Source organism: Urocitellus parryii, chromosome 11 (assembly GCF_045843805.1).
Source record: "Urocitellus parryii isolate mUroPar1 chromosome 11, mUroPar1.hap1, whole genome shotgun sequence".
NCBI lineage: Eukaryota > Metazoa > Chordata > Mammalia > Rodentia > Sciuridae > Urocitellus > Urocitellus parryii.
In genome coordinates, this window is record NC_135541.1 from 77,357,925 (window position 1) to 77,378,539 (window position 20,615).

The 20,615-nt window shown below is 35.3% G+C and overlaps 1 protein-coding gene across 1 annotated transcript in view; it reads right to left on the bottom strand.

Annotated features, from left to right (window-relative positions):
* Dpyd (dihydropyrimidine dehydrogenase) overlaps nucleotides 1–20,615 on the bottom strand; it is an 803,780-nt gene that overhangs the window by 288,852 nt on the left and 494,313 nt on the right. The window contains exons 15-16 of the mRNA XM_026401392.2: nucleotides 12,472–12,540; nucleotides 4,736–4,819 (exon numbers count right to left, since the gene is read on the bottom strand). Of these exons, the coding sequence (XP_026257177.2) occupies nucleotides 4,736–4,819; nucleotides 12,472–12,540 (153 nt within the window). The remainder of the gene's footprint in view (nucleotides 1–4,735; nucleotides 4,820–12,471; nucleotides 12,541–20,615) is intronic.

Genomic DNA, 20,615 nt, shown 5'->3' on the forward strand with positions numbered 1-20,615 from the left:
TGTTTTTCCTAAAAACATACAGCAAAACACATGCCTCTTTAGTTCTATAAATTATTTTTTTATATAGCCACACTGAGGTTGGCCACAGAAAAACAGCACCCCTTGACCAAGAAACGATACTTTTAGATTTATATGATGTTGCATTCTATCAAAAATTTATAATTTTTAAAAGTCGAATCACTTTATATCATTAACCAACATTAACAACTATAATTGAAAAACTAAGAGAATCAGCTTTAGGCAAAATATTGGCAGTTACATAATGCCTCTTACAGATCTCCTGTAGTTATTCACTTATGCAAGCACCCATGTCTATGAAAATGGCTGAGAATTAAAATCAAATAAAAAGTTGGACAACATAATATAGCATAAAGCAAATATTTCTTTTTTTATTCCAAAAAGGCTTTCTCATAAACAAGTTGATAATTTATGTTTAAAGCACTGCAAGAATTTTAATGTCACAAGAAAAAAAAAGAACAGAATAAATCCCATGGGTATGGTAAGATCAGACTCCAGTCACTTTTGGAGAAGCTAATACCATGCATCCATTTCTCATGTTTCTTCAGGGGACTGTGCTAGTTCACAGCACAGTGATTTCCAAACCTGTGAGTGCAATGTCAAGGAGCTCAGCTCATGTAAGCCAATGTACACCAGTCCATGCTTATCCAGTCAACACAGAACTCAAGTTCTAGCTCTCTAGTCTCAACCTACATGAGTTATTCTGTCTAGAGCAAGACTGAACATCACATGTAATACCATGTGGCATTTCAACACCTGTGTACCGTATAGGGGCTAAGTCTGAAGAAATGAAAGGAACCAAAAGTCTGAGCAAAAAAGGTTTCTTAAAAAGGTTTCTTAAATCAGCAGTGATTGGACCTCCCAAGGCCAGGTAAGCTACTCTGGCTTCTGTTTGTTGCATTTTACTACTGGTAGGGCTCTCATATTCCTTTTTTTCTAATCTTTTGGATTTCTCATACTCCCGATTTCCTGAGTTTCAATTCTCTCAAAAATATAGAAAATACTGTGACTTGCCACCTTTTGTGGCTTTAAAAGAGGTATCTATATTGCCCCCTCCACAGACACTCTATCAGAGACTGGATCCAAGCAGGGCTGTGGCAATCATTCTGTGGAGAATGGACTGCGCCCTATGAGAGGGAGGGTCTGTTACCCCAGCTGCTGAAGGAAGACTTTATTTCCCAGGGGAAATTCTAGCACATCTGGGGCAATGCAGTCCTTGTACTTAGTTTTGGATTCTCTTCCTAGTGACAGACATCTGCTCTTTGGCAAGGATAAGATTAATAATTTGTTGTTAATGCCTCATGAACATACGCTGGCATGGTAAAACAAAACAAAACCTCTTTCTTCCTTTTTGAAAAAAATAACATACAGTTTGTGTAAATTAAATTTAAACAAATAACAGATCAGGAAGGAAATTCTGAAGTACCACTTTGGAAGATCTTATTAAAAATTATAATCATTTCAGATCCTGAATAATTTTAGATTAACCACCTTTAAAATTTTCCCATTCTTGCTTCATTAAATCATCATGAAAGCAAGACAATATATGTTTTCCTAATTCTGAGACTGTTAGATTGAACATATCAGTGTTGAGAAATTCTATGCAGGGGGAATATGTAAATAAAGGGACGGTCCTGTGAGATTGCAAGTTGTAAGAGATACTATCGGAAACATCACCATCATGATGCCTGTAAAGCCAGGGAAATCTTCCCTTTGATTATATGCTCAGTCAGGAATTTTCCATCTAAAACACGTTTAAGTAATATAGTTGTGTACTATTTAGTAATCACACCTAAAATATTAAAACCACTGAACAATGGGATTCCTACAAAGGCCTGAGAAATAACATCTTTCATTGCCTCTTTCAAGTATTATTAAAGAAATCCAAATTCATTAACAATGGTTCAAACTCTAGATCATCTCATTCAAACCTTCACTTTAGTGAAGGAAACAAATTTAGGGGAGTAAGTGGTTTGATCCAGGTGACATAAATGGTAGATGGAAAGAATATAAACTGAGAGTGCCTTTAAACACCCAGCACTGCTGAAGCATTTAAGATTTTATATGGAGTTTCACTTAGTAGAAAACACACACTTCAAATTATCAAGGTCAGCTTGAGCTTTTATTTCAACAAATTTCATAAATCTATAGGTCTATATGTCTCAGAGTAGAGGTTATAGTTCTTCTTCTTCATAGATTTTATAATTTTTTGTCAATTATTGTATGTAGTTTATGCTGATTATGCATATGTAAAATCTTTTAGGTACTAAGGTGGTGTTCTTTGCTTATTAAATATTTGTGACAAAATTGAGATAAAGGAGGAAATATAGCAGGTGTTTGGAGAGGAAACTGAACCATATAAGTAAATGTCTCTAATATATAAATATTCCAGCCTTGGAACTAATGTCAGTGTCTCATTCTCGAGGACACATGGATTAGGCTCTAACAATGCAGACAATTCTGTGCTGGGCACCCAGATATTTTCAACAAACAGAATGCAAATCCATCTGGAATGTATCTTCTGTCCTGTAACACTAAGCACAAATTTCCCATCACACCAACCTGCAAGTGTTCAAGACTTTGGAACTTAGGGAGCAAGGAAGAAGGAATGGGAATGGTACAAAGAGCAAAGCGAAAGGAGGTAGAGGGAAAAGTGAATAAGCCCCAGATGTATGTAAGTCCACTTCAAAAAGTTGAGTCCTAGTAAAGCAGTTTTGAAAAAAATCACACTAATATTCTTTCTTACTTTCACATAAAATATTGAAAAGTCATGTCTTTAGGTAATTATACAAAATTATGTTGGACCAAAAATGATTAAATTTATTTTTCAATGAGAGAATTAAAAAATATATAATTCAAAAGAAAATTTCTCAACTAGACCAATAAAAAGAATTGGTTTCAGTTTTATAATTATAACTAATAAGTGATATGGAAATGTTCCTACATTTCCTTCAGCCAAGACATCACAGTTTGGGGAACAAATGTTTTCTAAGACTTCTAGAAATCTTAATAATTATCTGTGACTGCAAAATTTTAGCATTTGACATTCTAATTCAACTAAAAGCTGTGCAAAAATTTCTGTGGCTAAATAATTCTCTAGAGAGGACACACCTCAGATACTTCACAGCTGGTTAAGTTCAAAGGTGCTCATAGAGCAAAGTCTATTCTAAAAACATAAACCCAACTGGGGCTTGGGCAATGTTTTCAAAAGAATTGTTACACTTGTGGCAAGGGATAAATATTAGAATGCATCCTTCTTCAACAAATTAGATCTATCTAATCTAAATCTATCTGTCAATAGATTTAAATTCTCCATAACTATTTTTACTTATGTAACTATAAAGCTCTGAGGTTCATACTGTGAAATGGGTAAAGTGACAGCATTGACTAGAAATAGGAAGAGGGTGCTAACACAGGTCCTGCTCTGGGTTTCCTCCTAGTTATCTTCCCAGTTTTCTTTGTTTTAATCACATTACACATCTGGACACACTGACTGTTATCTCATCATGTGATTCAGACATAATGCTATTTTTCTCCACCGGGTAATTGTGAGTTATGGTTCTGTTACATACTGACTGACCTTCTGAGTAACCTGTTGTGAGTGGAACAGAGAATATACTTGAAAAAAATATATATATGTAATTTTTTATACTTGAAAAATATTTGCCCAGCCTCCCCTCTCTGGCTGCTACATAAGAATGATTTCTTCCTAAGTCACAAATCTATTCAGAATCCTAATTAAATATTTACAAAGTACTTTAAAAACCTCTCTGAATGTTAATATGAAAATAGCAACCCACATTCATTTCAATAAGCAGAAGTTTTTGTTCTTCCAAATTAATGGCCTCTGGGTTTTATTCAAATCAATTCAATGATTTGAGAAAAAGAAAAGAAAAAAAGTTGAGTACCTACTATGTACCAAGCTGTGGACCAGATGTGAACTAAGAAAAGTAAACTTTCAAGAACTAGATGATCTGTCAGAAATTATATTTCATATTAGGTAATTCATACCATTTCCCTCTGTGCTTAAAAGCAAAATTAGATGAAAATACTCACCTTTTTAATTTTTTTATTTTTCTGCATTAAGTTTTTACACTGCTCCTTAACATATAACCCTGTATCTAGTTACATAAAGATGTAGCATTTTCTATTTGGTAACATATTATTTCATGTTTTATTCCTTTGGTTTTTGAAAGTATTTTAGCATGAAGGTTCCATTTATTGTATCCAAATATAAAAATAGCATCAAAGTCTTTTTGCAACTCCCCAAACACAGTTAGGGAATAATGATCATATGCTAAAAAATGTAAAATGCAATTTGTGCTGTGCCCCATTTACTACAAAATCACTACGAACAATGCATTTTGTACAGTATATTGCCCCAGGGAAACTAGATCAGCATCAGGAATGAATAAAGAACATTGCATTTGAAATCAGCTAATTCTGCTTCAGCGCTTTTAAAAACTATTTGTTATGATATTACTTCCTGTCAAGCACATAATGTGATATTTTCCTCAATAAAACTAAATAGTTGCTGTAATTTCAGCATCCCTCATTTTCCACTTTTTAAGCACTAAATATTTAAACAATGTAGACCTGGAAGTCTCAAGCCAGTCATCTGATCCATGCATCTTCTTGCCTAAGGTACAGAAATGATCCATGCAGGGGCCTGTTATGTCACACTGACATACATAGTGGCAGCTGTCGAGGTCCTTACCTGCCCACAAGCCAGTCCCATTCCTCTCTCTCCCATGCCATGTGGACACGATAAATTTAACTCCAGGGCATCTGCTCCGGAAGCCTTTAAGACATAGGATGAAAATGAAAGAAAAGGCAAAGCTTTATTTGTATACCAATATGCTTTCTCCATTGATAATAAAGATCACATTTGTGCAAGTTTAACTTTTCTGTTTTCCATTTTGCAATCTCTGAGATATCTTCTAACTCTATCAAATTAAGGTATATATAACAACAACACAATAACAGCAATAAAAAGTGCTTAGAAGGTGCCACTCATTGCTCTATATATTCTCCATTTGTTATTTCTAATTCTCATAATCCTTGTATTATTATGATACCTATTTGACAGAAAAGAAGAAGCACAGGAGGTTCAACAATAAGCCCATTCTTAAATGACACAGATTTTAACTCAGAGCTGTTTGACACCACATTTATTCTTTCCTAAATAGCTTCTATTTTTATAGAAACAACTCTTACTCACTCTGGATAATTAATACTAGGAGTAGACATACAAAGAAAAATGCAGTAGGCTAGCTAGAGTGAATGTGTAAAATTAAAAAAAATGTTTTTAAACTGAAAATCAATTATATCACCTTTAAAAAGAGTCCATGCTAAGAAACATGAATTATTAATAGATTTGTCTGACTTTCATATCCAATAGAAATCCTTCTTATTTAAATCACTAATTCCTTAGTATACAAATGAATCCTGTCAAAATGAACAAAATAGTTCAGAGTACTTGGAGAATCTTAGAATTCTTGAAATGTCTTCTGTGAAAAATTTTAAGAAAAAGAAAAACACTTTTTTAAAATTTAACATAGCAATTTGAGGGATGTGGGATAAACTAAATGATTCTAAAATTTCTTTAACATCAAAATTCCTTTTTAAGTAAGGCCAATTAGAATCCTGAATCAACTTCAATAATATTCTATTACCTCATGCAAAGGCTTTTTATAAAAGTTCGTGGTTTTCTAAGTATACCAGATCTTTTTTTTTTTTTTTTTAAGCCAGAAACGATTTCTTCAAAGCTTTTGGCCTAAAGATTTTCACTTACTTTTTCTTGATATATGAATTTTAAGTATGAGCTCAACAAATTTAAAATTACAGCTAGCTATATTCATATCCATCTATTTTGGTCTATTTCCTTTTTTTTTTGGTACTGGGGACTGAACGTTGGGGTGCTTTACCCACTGAACTACAATTCCAGACCTTTTTTTCTATTTTTATTTTGAGACAGGGTCTCGCAAAGTTACTTAGGGTCTGATTGAATTCCTGAGATTGGCCTAGAACTTGTGACCCTCATGCCTCAGCCTCCTAAGTCTTTCAGATTACAGAGATGCAATACTGAGCCCAGTTTATTTCTCAGTCTACTGTCTTGTTCTATCTTTCCTCATTAGTGAGTTTGCTTTCTTTTACGCAGAGTTTTAAAAGCCCATTTGATCATTCAGCCTGTTTTCTAGCATGGCCTCAAATGGTTTCTTGCTACTCTAATCCAATTTTAAAATGCTCATGTTATTTGAAAATTACTGAAACCTCTGCTTCTTTCTTCCTGTTGGCTTGATAGTTAGCATGAATAAAGCACAACCCTCTGGACTCTGAGCTGGAGTCCTAGGTCTGCTGCAAAGGAACTGGGGATGCTTTGGGCAAGTCATTAACCTTCCTTGTCTTCAGCTGCTCAAGTGGAAACTGCAGATAATATGACCTGTCTCAAAATCATGCCATTTGGGAATTACCAGCTTAATTAAGACCCTACACTGTAATTATATAGCATACAACACTTTTCTCATTATTTCTTAGTCATTTTAGGTATTGCCTTTAGATATTTTTATTTAGCTGAAATACAGAATTGAATAGCAAATCAATTCAACATTTGGATTAGATAAACTCAGGTGGCATTTGTATATATACTTATATTATGCATATTTCATTGCAAAGTCACAGATACTACCCTAGTAAATAATAATAGCCAACATTACTTGAGTGGTTACAGCATGCCAGGATATTTTATTGAGCCTGTTATCTGTTTTATCTTCATCCTCAAAGCAACTCTTAAGAGGTAGGATATATCATTAGTCCCATTTTACAACTGATAAAACCAAACATACAATGTCCAAGTGATTTACTCACCATCCCACAGTTCATAATTGGGAGTAAGGTCTTGAACTCAAGTATTGTGAACCCAGAGCCTGCACTGTTACCCACTATTATAAATTATTAGGAATACTTATTCCATGCTGACATTGTTATAGTGTGTTAAGAAAGACCAATGTCTTCAAAACTTGAAATAAAAATCCAAATGTTTTAAAACTACCTGTCCAAAACCAAATCTTATCAGGTATTAATTATTAAAATTTCCACAATATTATACACATGTACACACATCAACTGACCAAATACCTTCCCGCCCCCCCAAAGGGCTTGATAATGAGCATCTAGGCCTCAAAAATTGAGACACTGCTGCTCAAGGTGTCCAAGAGAATAGGAACATTCATTGGGCCTATGCTTGAATATTCTTGTCACAGGATGCACACACCACCTTAAAAGGCAGTTAATTCCATTTCCAAGCAACTATAACCATTCAAAAAGCCTTAATTGCTGAATTAGCATGAAATGTTAAATTAACTGAAACTGGGCATGCATTCTGATTCCTGTTAGTCACAAGCTTTTTAGTTTAGTCACTTAGCCCAGAAATTATTTGCCTCACCTAAGTGATTGTCAAATAAAGTAACCTAGAGAAGGCAGTGACATAGGAAATATTCTAATTTCCTGCATTATTTATTTATCATGCATGTATCTGTATGAAGTGGTATGTATATGTTAATTGAGTGGACTCTGGAACCAGATTTCATGGGTTTGAATTCCCCCTTCACCACCACATTCATGCTGTGGGAACTTGAACACAGAATTTAACTGCTTTTGCCTCAGCTGTTCATTTCAAAAAAGTGGTATTAATTTACAGTGTTGTGAGTGTATGTAAATTTAACAAATATAAATGACTTGGAACACTTGGAATGAAGTTAGTACTACAAAAGTTGGAGCATATCTTATCTATGTATCATCTATCTATCTAATTATCCATTCATCCAACTACTATTTCTGGTTTACCTATCATTTGCCTTAATCTGTAAGGATTTAATGTAACTCAAAGCTTGTCACCTCCAGCCTCCAGCCGGGTGTCTATCTCCCGACTCTCCTTACTGTCTGTGCTCAGGGACTTATATGCAACTGGTTCTACATATCTCCATATTGTAGATTTCTGTCCACTTTTTATCCCAACCTATTGAAGATTCCCTAACTTTTACACCTATTTAATTTAATAACATATTGCTAGCCCTGATGGAGGTAAAAATTAATGAGAACCTGGCATTCAGTGTTTTATTTAGACTCTACTAACAATAGCATAATAACGTGTTTGTGATGCCTGTTTCTCTCCAAAAACCTTCCTTGTTCCATCTTCCCAGTAATAGTCAGACTCTTGGCATTCCCTCATCAGGTCCCTGGCTTAAAATCTTCAGCTGTGGATCTTAATCACCTCATGTTCCTTGGGGCCAAATAAAGTGTCAGTCTTCCTGTTTATTCTTTTTTTTTAATTTTTATTTTTTTAGTTTAGATGGACAGCATACCTTTATTTTATTTATTTATTTTTATGTGATGCTGAGGATCAAACCCAGTGCCTCACATGTGCTAGGTAAGTATTCTGCCTCTGAGCTACGCCCCAGCCCCCATTTAGTCTTCCTTTGTGTCTGCTACATAGAAATACTTGAGCTCTGTACTTCTATTTTACTTCATTCAATGAGTATTTGTTGGTTGATAAAGCTCTGGGCTTAGAATTGAGGATTTAACAGTGAGCTAAACAGGAGCATGCTTTTGACAGGCAGGACAGGGTAACCATTAGTATTGCTCAAGGACACCATTATGAGTCATCTCTTTATGAAGGACCACAAAGGTAGATCCAGATTTAGGGGAGACAGAAGCTTAAATAATTTTGAAAATTTTATTGTTTAAAATTAAAAAGTATAAACACAAAATTAGGTGTGGAGCTTAGAAGTAGCCTGTGTAAGGAAGAGCTCTGAAAGTTAAACTTCATTAAATTTATGGTACACTGGACTCTGAACAGGATCTCAGAAAGTGTAGAACAGGGAGGTTTAACCTACCTACCCACAGGGTTCAGGGCTGAGGAAGAGAGAACATTCCAGGCCATTGGGTACAAAAAAAAGGCTCTTGGTTGGTTGTACGTTAGAAGAGTAAATGAAGGCAACAGGAACCAAGACAGAAAGAATAAACCCAAAGTGAATTTGGGCAGATATGTAGGGATCAGATGTGCAGGATTTATAGGTCATGTTATATGTTTTGAACTTAGAAGACATGAGAAGATTTTGGATTGATTGAGAGTAAGATTAAAGAAATTATTATAGATGAAGTTGGTTAATGTGGTAGTGATACATGTTGGGCCACACTCAATTTATAAGCTTCCCAAATTTGGTGGCCTTACTTGCCACCCAAGGAAGCCCCATTCCCTGTTGCTATTCTCACATCTCCTCTGTTAGCTTTCACAGTCTCCCTCAAGATGAGAGCTGGGCTTTATCACAGCGTCTATTGTTCTTGGCTAAATAGAAGCTGCAGGAGCACCAGTGCCTTGCCTGATCATGAAGATCTGACTTTTCTCTGCAGTTCTGGGTTTAGATGAAGCATCGCCCCAAGTGGTCTGGGTTCTGGCTTCCCTAGCAGCAGCCTAAATGGGCAGAGCACAAAGCTGAAAGTGCAGAAAAAAGTAAGGCTCTGTGGTGTGAAATAAGATCAATGAGAGACAGGAGACAGGAAGGAGCCAGTAAGTACCTCCTCACTCTTTCTCTTTAGCTGCTCTGAGGCAGGATGATTCTGCATGGCACTCTCTGTCCCACATAATTACCCAATCGGCTCTATTTCCTTGTGACATTCTGGCAGGGTCTATAATGTATCATTCTGTACTTGCTTTCCTTTCACCTCTGTCTCATTTTTCTTTTTCCCTCACTCTTAGTGCTCTGGGATTATATTCTTTAGTAAAGTTTTCTCTCATTAATTGTGACTCAGCTATTTTCTAGGCTAATACACAGTAAAAAAGAAATGGACTCAAAATCTATCAACACTCATTCAAGGTTTATTTCAGATCTAATATGATAACGTCCAGTAATGGCTCTAAACTGTGAATACATCCACAATGCAAAGAGTATCTCTTATTTACTTTTGTTTGTGTGCTGAGGAAATTTTCACATCATATGTGCTTCATAAATCTTTTTCTGCACGAAATTGGGATAAGCTATCAATGCCCAGAAAAGTAGAAAAGTCCGTGACCAGATGCCTGGACCAAGAAAATTGAGGAGAGCCTAATCATTCTACTGATTTTACCAAAAGTTTCACCAACCTGGTAAAACTTTCCTGATGATGTTCCTTTTTCATGGAGCTCAAAATATACAGCTATTCAAACCAGGCTGAGGAAGGTAGGAGAGGACATTACAAACAGATACAAGAGGAAGGCTGGGCATAGCATGGTGTCATTGCTAGTAGGAAACCAATCTTCTTAGGAGCATGAATATGATAAAGAAGATGGACTGGGCATACATTAACTTTTACAAACAGCACTTAGTTGAAATTAATGTTTTAAAAATGTACTTGGATGCATTTTTTAAAAATTACCCATGTAATCTTATATGTCTACTTGGAATAGTAAAATACCCTATTGGGCTTGTGAAACAAGCCAAAAATAGTAACCCAAATTTTAATTCTAACAGAGTTTCTCAGGCCTCATTCTCTCGATTTCATATAGCTGCATGTGTTCTGCTATGACACATGAATCTTTTTTGGTTTTAGATACAGTAGTAAAAAGTTGATAAGGTTTCCTCAACTCCCTATTATATAATTAAAAAATTAATCTACCATCAGGAGTAGGACTTCATGAACTTAAAGTGTACACATCACATCAAGTCATGTGCCAAACTTAAAGCCGTTGGCATGCTAGTGTGCTGATATGGCATCTCACTTCTTACATTCTATTTTTCTCAAAGAAGTGCATAAGCTAGGTAGTATAGTAACTTTGGCTTGAATTTTTTTTTAACGTGGGCTCTTCCATTATAAGAAAATATATTTTAATCTGCTTTGAAGGATGTATTCATAAAAACAAAACAAAATAGTGACTATAAAATATAATTGGGTGTCTACTGCATGAGCTGTGATGGAATCATGATGCTAATGCTGTCTTCCAAGGGGATGGGAAGGCCTGAGGATGTATCCTTCATGTGAAGCCCCCTAGGCTAGACCAGATTTAAGATTATAGGAATGTTTTTTTTAAAATTGACATCATGTACAGACCGACTTTCTTGATATGTAGATTGCAATTCTGAGAAGCATTTACTGGACTGTTTTGACTTAACAGAAAGTATACCTTTTGTTCCTTCCTTGCTCTTTCCCTACCTTTATCTCCATTCTTTTCCTCCTCTTTTTTTTCTCTCTCTCTAGTTTTTGCTCTAGAGAACTTAGAATATGATATTAAATAAAACTAACTAAAGAAAGATATAGAATGTGAAAATATCATTTCATTAGCTAACTTGTTTATAATTAAAGGCTTTTGACTTTTTATAAGTAAATTCACCCATTTAAAAATTAATGCTCATTACTGAAGAAAACAAAATTTTTAAGTATTTTATTCTTACAGAAAAGCAGAGAAGCATACAATGTGATAAAGTCATTCATCATAGTCAACTTAAAATTGGCAAAGCTCATGCCAACCACGGGCTCTGTGGAAGATTTCATGGTCAATTAGGTAAATACATGTATAAAATGGACCCGGCACAGAAGATCACGAAGCCAATTACTGATCATGTTTAATTTCACCCCCCTGAGTCCCAGAAGTAATTTTTCCTCTCAAAGCTTTAAAATATCCACATAAAATGTACAATCAACATTTTTAAGACTATAGAGAGTTTTATAATATTTTATAAAGCATGGTCAATTATTTCAAATGTCTTATTAGGTTCAGTCCTCTGTATTACTGAGACATTTGCAAAAAACTCCAGCTAAGAGTGTCTAGACCAGGTTCCCTGACAGCATGATGGACGTAAGTATATAGTTTTAAGTATGAATTTTTCTACTTGAAATACAAATTTGAGGCACATGGTTAGTTGTTTGCATTTGTGCAAGATTCGATTTATATTATGGAAAACCCGCTGACTAGTGTTCCATTCAGGAGCATTCTGTCCTACCACTTTATGCATGTCTGTATTCAAACGAGAACAGTATTAAATGAACCTTTTATATTTTAAATATTCAGGAGTTTTATATTCAAAATTTCTTCTCCTACTGTCAAACTAGTTTGCCTAAAGGCAAGGTAAGATCAAGTTAGACTCTCGAAGGTAGAATTAAATTTTATCATGGCATCCATCATAATATACAGTTTGCTTAATATGCAAATAGAGAGTGTATGGATTCAGAGAATAAAGGATTTTTAGGTAGTGTGTGAAATCCAAGGGGCCGCTTTTATAGAATAGATTCCTTTTAAATTTACATTTCCATCATTTTAATGAAAACATAGGGTAAACAAATTATAATAGAAATGTTTTAAGTTACATTTTCAATTCAATTTCAATTCTACTGTATTATTTTTCATGGCAGCTTTTCATTTAAAGCTAATAAAAATAGGAGAGAAGAAATAAAATAAATATATGCTAAAGAAACCATTACCTCAGCCTTTTTGGAGAGTTCCACCCAGTCATTTTTGTTGTAACTGCACATGATGCTAGCAATCACGATCTTTAAAAGAAAAAAGGAAAGAATATAAGTTCAAGTAATAAAAGTTATGCTACTGTAACAAAAATATATATTAATATTTGCATATTGTTTTGATTTAGATCTCCAATGTCCCCCAAAAGCTCAAGTACTGAAGGTTTGGGCCCCAGCTGATGTACTCTGGGAAATGGTAGAGCCTTTAGTGGTGAGACCTTGTTGGAGGAAGTTAGGTTACTTGAAGGAAAAATTGGGAACCCTACCCCTTCCTCTGTCCCAGCTTCCCAACTGCCATGATGTGAGCAACTTCACTTCATCACAAGCTCTCCACCATGTTTGGTCTCACCACTAATCCAATGAGACAGAGCCAACCAACCATGGACCAAAACCTCTGAAACCATGAGCCCAAACAATTTTTCCCCCTTTTAAGTGTTTACCTTAGATATTTTGTTATAAAAACAGAAGGCTGACTAGTACACATAAATACATTTTTAAGGGTAAGCAATATTATAAAATTAGATTTTCATATGTTGAAAAATAAACCATTAGAAATAGCAGGGTGTTACAGTAAGGCACAAACAGCATTTGGAGGTTCAGATGTGCATCAGAGACATCCTCATTTGCTATCTTTGAACACTTGGACAACTTACTTAACTATTGCCATCCTCGGCTTTCTTATTTCTAAGATGGAGTTAATAATACTGGCTTTGCCATTCTCAAGGGTGGTGGGATTACATAAATTTATTTATGTGAAAGGACTGTCTAAATCCTATAATTTCATAGAAATGTTTGTTAATAAAATTACTGGTACAGCTAAAAGATTTCAAGCTTTGGGACAGAAAAGAAATCAATATCTCTTTTAATCACAGCTTATTATATTATGGATAACAATACCTCACATGTTCACAGTGTGTTGTCATTATAAATTTTATTAAATGTTGATTATTTAAGTAGAGTCTTCCTATAACCCTGTTATGGAGAGTATGTAGGGTAGTAGTGACTAGCTCCTGCTCTGAAACCAGAATGTCCAGCTAGAACTTTACTGTGTGGTCTTGGGCAAGGAACTGTTTCTTGATAACTAGATAACTAGAACAACCTACTTGGAAAAGTAATAATAGAAATTGCTAAGACTAGCATTTATGGTGACTAGGCACTGTTTTAAGGGGTTTCACTTTGTTAACTTATTTAATCATTGGCAGTCTCATTCTCCCAATTTTTCACATGAAGACACCTAAACTAAGGAGCAGACAAGAGTCTCTGCTTTTGATATAAGCACTCAATTTTTTCTCATTTTTTATCAGTATCATTTAAAGATGATGAACTTGAGATGCCAAAAGTTTATGCCAAGCTTGAAGTCAGAGTCCAATGACAGATTGCACTAAATGCCACATACAACTTTTTAATCTGTGAGTAGAAAAAAAACCACAAAGATATCTTATAAAGGTCCCATGAATGTCTTCATCAAGAGAAGAATAGAAAGTTGTGATCATTTTGGAGAGAGTTCTGAAAACCATTGGGGAGAGCCTGTCTTCAACAGTGGGTTCAATTTTCCTCCTGATAGACTGTAGACATCCCCCAGGGGCTGGGACTGCTCTGCATTGCTCATCACTTTATCTGCAGTGACTAGCATGGTCTTTGGCACATAGAAAGCACTAACTGAAAAGTTCACACATGAAATCACTAAAGGTTTAGGAGCAGGGGGTTGATTTATCAGCTTTCCCTTTTAAGAAGATTAAGCAGAAATGAATATTATAGGCTAAAGGAAAAATAAATAATTGGGGAAAACTGCTGGCAAATTATTATATGAACTGGAGTGAAGAATAATCAGTCTGGAGCAGGCATTGGTCTTATGATGGAAAAGGGATCTAGTGCCAAAATACACAAGATTGTCAACTAGAGGGAGCAATAGAGAAGGAAGAATGGAGGGATCCTATGGCTGACTGAAATGAGAAAATTACAAGACATCAAGCAGATAAATGTAGAACAATGACTAAATACTAAAGCCAAGAGAAACAGCTGATTTGGATACATTCTATAGAGAGAGAAAAAAGAGAGGTAAGTAAAAGAAGACAATGAATAGAAGAGGAATATTCGGCATGACTGATGATTGTTGGTTGACTTTTAGGTTTCATTTGTGTTTGTGTGTGTGTTTAGTAGAGGCTGCTGCTTTTGAAAATTTGGATAAAAACCTGAGAACATTTTCTCCATGGCTTTTTCTCAAGGGGCTAAAAGAGAATGAAGAGTCATATCCTAGGCTTCATTTGCAGGCAGAGAAGGGTTGCCAGCATGATTATGCAACCTCAGTGAGAGATGCTCTTTCTGCTGCTTCCAAATGATCTGAGAGCTCAGAAAGCTCTCTGCCACTCTTCAGCTGGAAAAGGGACAGGAGTCTAGGACTAGTCCTAATACCTCACTTACATGGAAGAAAGAAGGAGAAGGAAAAGAAATAATTAAGCAACCATTTGAAAGAAAAAAAATCAAGTAGAATGAAGACTGTGCTTAGGTGACAGATTCCTATTATCCTCAGTGGCCTCAAGACAGAGGGTAAATAAAAATAAAACAAAACCAAAAAAAGTCATACAGATTTAGTGAAGCGCAGAGCCCTGAGGCTTGTTGCTAGAACTTTAAGGGCAGAGTTGCATATAAAAACACAGACTTAAAAATATATTTTAGTTATTAGACACAAGTTCTCCAGTGGTAAAATTGATATGCAATAGGCATGTTTTTATAAAGTTTTATTGCTCAAAATAAAACAAAATTAAAAACAAAGATAGCACAAACATCCACCATCACAACATACACACACAAGAAACCTCTCTAAATGTAACAAAATTATCATCAAATTTACATTCCCACATAAACATGAAGTGGGCACTCAATCACCACAGTCATACTATGTGCATTTTCTTCTCCAGTGCCCTCTCAGGGTGCCAGGGAGGACAACAAGGAAGGAAGATTCTTCCAGTGGGTAGCAACCAGCTAGGCAGATGGGCTGAGCACAGAGCTCCACTGCCAGGGAAACAAGGTTTACCGTCACTGACAGCAGAATATGATACATGCTCCCAACTAGGGACTAACATCGTTCTTCTTTCTAAATGACAATTTTAATTTTGGTAAAGCTGTATTTGCTTCAAATTTATATTGATTATGCCAGGGTTGGTTAAAATCATCATCTTCCCTACAGGTTGCTTAGAATCACAAGGAGCTAACGGTTGGGTTTGATGAAGAAGAGAAATAAATATCATCCAGAGAATTGTCTGGACATTGACAGCATCAAATGCCTGGGACGCAAAAGCTCTATGGAGATTTTAAGGGGCCTCTTACTGGGGAAGGATTGGCCACAGGAGGGAGGCATACATTATGTTCAGCCAAGGCAGGTATTAATATGCCTTATTCTCCTTTTCCTGTCTTCTGAAAATAGATTCTAACTTTTTACCCATAACCTGGGAGAGAATCCCAGGGTGGGCTAATCACAGTGACTGCTTATTCTGCTCCCTTTAAAATCTTTCTGGAAAAATAAATGTTCTTTTTCTTATTGGTCCCTAAAGTAGAATGAAGTGTATTCAGAGCTGCAGGTGACCTCTGGCTGCTCACTTAACCACCTTCCTAAAAGTAGCTACACTTGGCTGAGGGAGGGGGCACAGACAGAGCAAAGTAGAGATTCAAGAAGGGGCCAGATCCACAATATAGTTGCATGTAAGGACAGTGTCTCCTGAAAATGGGTCTGCACATGATAATTAATAAATATTATTTTGGTCTTTGAAAAGTTTAAGTCTTAACAATTACTAAATGTAAATCAAAAATTGTCACTTTTGAAATAACTCCCTAAGCAACTTTTTCACACTCAAGTTAATTTAAAGGAAAAATAAACTTTACATATCATTTAAGAGATGATAATTAGTCTAAGCTTTCTAAATGTCTTTATAAAAAAAAATCAAAGAATGGCTTGAAAGTTACAGTGGTATTCTATTTTAGAAGAATCAAAATGACCAAAAATTTTTTGACCTTATATTAAAAGAGATTGGAATTTTCTCAAAAAGTCAGGCTAAAATATATTAACAGTAAAAGGACACCAAGCATAATTTAATCTTTCTTTGATGATCAGAAAGTCCTTCAGTGTTTTGCTGTACTCAGTTTTTAATCAAGCAAGAGAAGACAGGTTATTTTTTTCCTATGTAAAAAGAGAACTGATGGATATTTTATATTGTGAAATATCATGCAATATTACAAGAAATGAATACCCAATGAAACATATTCTTAAATCAAAGTAACCTTTCCTTATATCAATATTTCACTTAATTTATGCCATTTCCAGTGCTCCATTTTTGTGCCTCATATTTTAAATCATTATTGAACCAGGTGATATAGAAAAGCCAAATGGTACATAGTTTTGAACTTTGTCTGCCCTCACTCTGTGTCTTATGATACTCAGTCTTGTGGGAGATCCAAACACTGTCAATTGAGCACCTACCTACTATGGTAGGCACTAAATGACACACACAAAAAACTTAAAGATGTTGACTTAAAGTCTTTGTTCATTCAACATTCAACCAATATGCCTTGAATACCCTATTTGTGCCAGTAATCATTCTAACCCCAAAATGATAAATAAAACAGAAAAGTCCCTGTTCTCCTGCAGCTTACATTTTAGGGAGGGAAATAGTCATAACAAGGAAATATAAAATATTAACAAGGGCCATTTCTCAGTCAATGTTCCTGTTATGGAGGGGTGAATGAATTACAGGTTTGTTTGAACCTTCTCAAGGCAGAGGCGAAACCTTTCTGAAAACTTGCAGTGGTATCTCGTCCATTAGAGAATGCTCAGTTGCTGGACGCCCTCAAAGAGAGTTCTGTGTCTCACAGAACTTACTGGTTCAAATAGCCTCAGGTTCAAAAGCTGCTGCTCATGGGTGGAAGAAATACCAGTGCAAGCTGATAAGCCCCAATGGGGCTGCTTTCCTCACAACCTCACTTTAGTTTATCTTGAAGAAGCTTTCTTACAATAAATCCTTTTGATGTTTAAACCTATATAATAACGTGTGGAGCATCCTTGTGGCCAGCCAGCATCCTCCTATCAGGAGCTCTGGTGATTCACTGAGCCCTGCTTTTCTGTATTTATGTGTGTTTGTCTTTATTTCTAATCTTATCACTTGCCCTAGTTTGAGAAACTGAGGAAAAATTGTGTGGAATGTGACAACTGGGATGCCCACAGCCATATTAGATGGATGGTCAGTAAAGGGCTTTTGAGTTGAGGACTGAGATGAGAAGGCACTGCCCACTGGAAAAATGGAATGGGGAATTGAACAGAAGCTGGTAGGTGGAGGTAACATCATGCACAAAGACACCGAGATGGGAATAACAGAAGGCCTTTGTGGTAGGAATTTCTTGACAGGATGAGAATAGAATGCAGGAAAATGACAGAAGCAGCAATAGTCATCTCCCTGGGAACTGTCAACGCTGTGGGAGTTTAGGTTTTACTATAGGTGTAATGGGCACTGAAGGGCTTACAGGGGTGTGATAAAACAATCTAACTTACACTTCACCAAGGTGCTTCTGACCCTTTTATAGGGATGAAATAAGGGTGTTAAGGGTGGAAGCAAGGACTTCACTTAGGTGAAATAATGTGGCTTGTATAACATCACAGAAATGCATGACATGGATAGCTCAGAGCTAGAACCCCCAGGACTAGTGAATGGTCAGATGTAGTGTGGCATAGAGAAAAGGAGATATTTAATATGATCCTTAAATTACTGGTTTGAAGTTCTGAACTTTAGCACAGATGAAAAATCCGGGTAAAGAAAACAGTGAGGGGCGGGGGATAGAGAGATTCAGTTTTAATATATTACTTAAAAAATATCCACTAAGCAACCCATTAGTGAAGACATCAATTGGGCCAGTGATGCATGAGTCTAGAATTCACTGAAGAGGTTAAGGATAAAGGTATAAATTAAAGACACTTAAACATGTAATGGAATTTAAAGTCAAGTAGCTAGGTGATTTCAAAAGTAAAGAAAATGTGATAGATAAATACAAAGGGCAAGGGACTGACCTGTAGCCACAAGGCAGTGTGGTTTCCTGCCAAGAGAAGGCAGTGTTCCAAAAAGAAAGAGCAACCAACTGTCATAAATCCTTCTGTGAGTTTGTGTAAAGGAGCCCACTCTTGTTTTGACAATGAATAAACCACTGGTAACTTTAACAAGAGAGTTTCCATCAAGACAGCCAGGATAAAAGTCAGACTTGATTAGGTTGAATGAACAGAATATGAAAAAGTAGAGAGATGTGATGAACATCTCTCTCTAAAGGTTTTAGTGGTACAGCTAAAAGAGAAATGAGGAAACAGCAGAAGGTATGAGAGATATAATGAGAGGGTTTCTTGTTTGTTTTCTAATGGGCCATATTTAAGCATGTGTTTGTGCTGTAGAAAATAACCTGTAAGAAAGCACTGAGAAGGCATGTGGTGATGAATACAGAGACAAATGGAGGAAGAACCTTTGAGAGAGGCAGAGGCATTGTTGCCAATTTAACAGGGTGGGATGGAGGAGTGGAGAGAGAAAGAAACAAACAAACAAAAAGTAGGTATAGATACAGTCAGATTTATAGATTTGTTGTGGGAAAGGTGAAATCATTCTTCTGGTATTTAAAATTTTTTATAAAATATGAGGTAAGGTCTGCTACTGAGAGTAAAGAGAATTAAGGACAAAGGTTTAGAATTATGAGGGAGAAATTAAAATAATAAATAGTCATCTTAGAAAATGGAAAACGCAAATTTGCAGATTATGATATGATTACTGGGCCAAAAAGGCAGATATATTCCTCATTATTAATATTTTGGGAAACCAAGATTAGTTAGTAAAAATGAAAGTAGAAGATGGAAGAGATTATATAGTTGAACATAACCATGTAGGTTGTATAGATTATCTTAGAGTTGAGATCCATCTTACCATGCTTCTTTTTGAAAAATTAGTAAAATTTGATTTATTTCATGAAAAGCCATTTTTAAACTAAATTGTGCTTCATAGGTGCTGTTTTTAAATTGGAATTTTCCAGCTTTGATTTTCATTTTAACTAATGAACATAAGTTTAGGAAATGTATACTCTTGTGTAAACACTTAATTTCCATGAAACATCAGATATAATAGATAAAATTTTGCATGTTTTCTCCCTAAAACATACTGCAAAGATTAATAAACAAAAAGATTAATTAAACAACTAGAGATGGATGCTTACTCTGCAATTAAAAAGGAACATACGGCTCCACTGTCATTCTTTAAAAATTTTATGTTAAAGAATCAAAATTAATGGCTATTTTTTAAAAATTTGATAATTCCATTTCATTATGAATAAATAAAGAGATTTTATTAAAGAGTTTCTCAAACTTAATTTCAAGGGGATTGACATTAGAAATTAAGGTGAAAAACAACATACAACTTCCAGTTGGTTATGGGCAGACTCTCTTGTCAACTTTCTGCTGACTGAAAGTCTATGCTTCAACATGCATATTGTCAGCACTGCTTTGGTATTCAGTAACTGTGCTGTGAACTACATTGGAAATCCAGTGAACAATTCAGCTTCAAGACAACTTAAATTTTTTAGTAGGGAAAAAATGCAAAGTGACAAAGGTGAACAACTGTAAATTACAAGTAGCAGAGTTAGGTTTTGTCAAACAATTTTAAAAAATCATCCCTAACACTACTGGGATTTTATTGAGGATGAAAAACAGCAAGGGACATGTGACTTTCAAAGACATTTAAACTAAGAAAATATGTTTATTAAATATTAATTAACTGTACAACATTCAAATTTTAAATGTGCTTTATGCCTCAGTTCAAACATAATGAAAGTGAGATTGGTACAATTTTCCTGAATGGTACACATTGACTGTAGGACATTTAAAATGAAACTCAAGATTTTCAAATTTTATTTGCTCATTGTTTATTTAATGGCCATAAATGAGAGTACTATCCTTACATGTTGTCTTGTTAAATTATTTTGAAATTTATCATCTTTGGCTTATTTGGGGGCCCACCAATGTCTTGTGCATATAAATATTTCTAACAGAAAAGTTATATTCAAAGTTAAACAATATATACATATTTTTTACA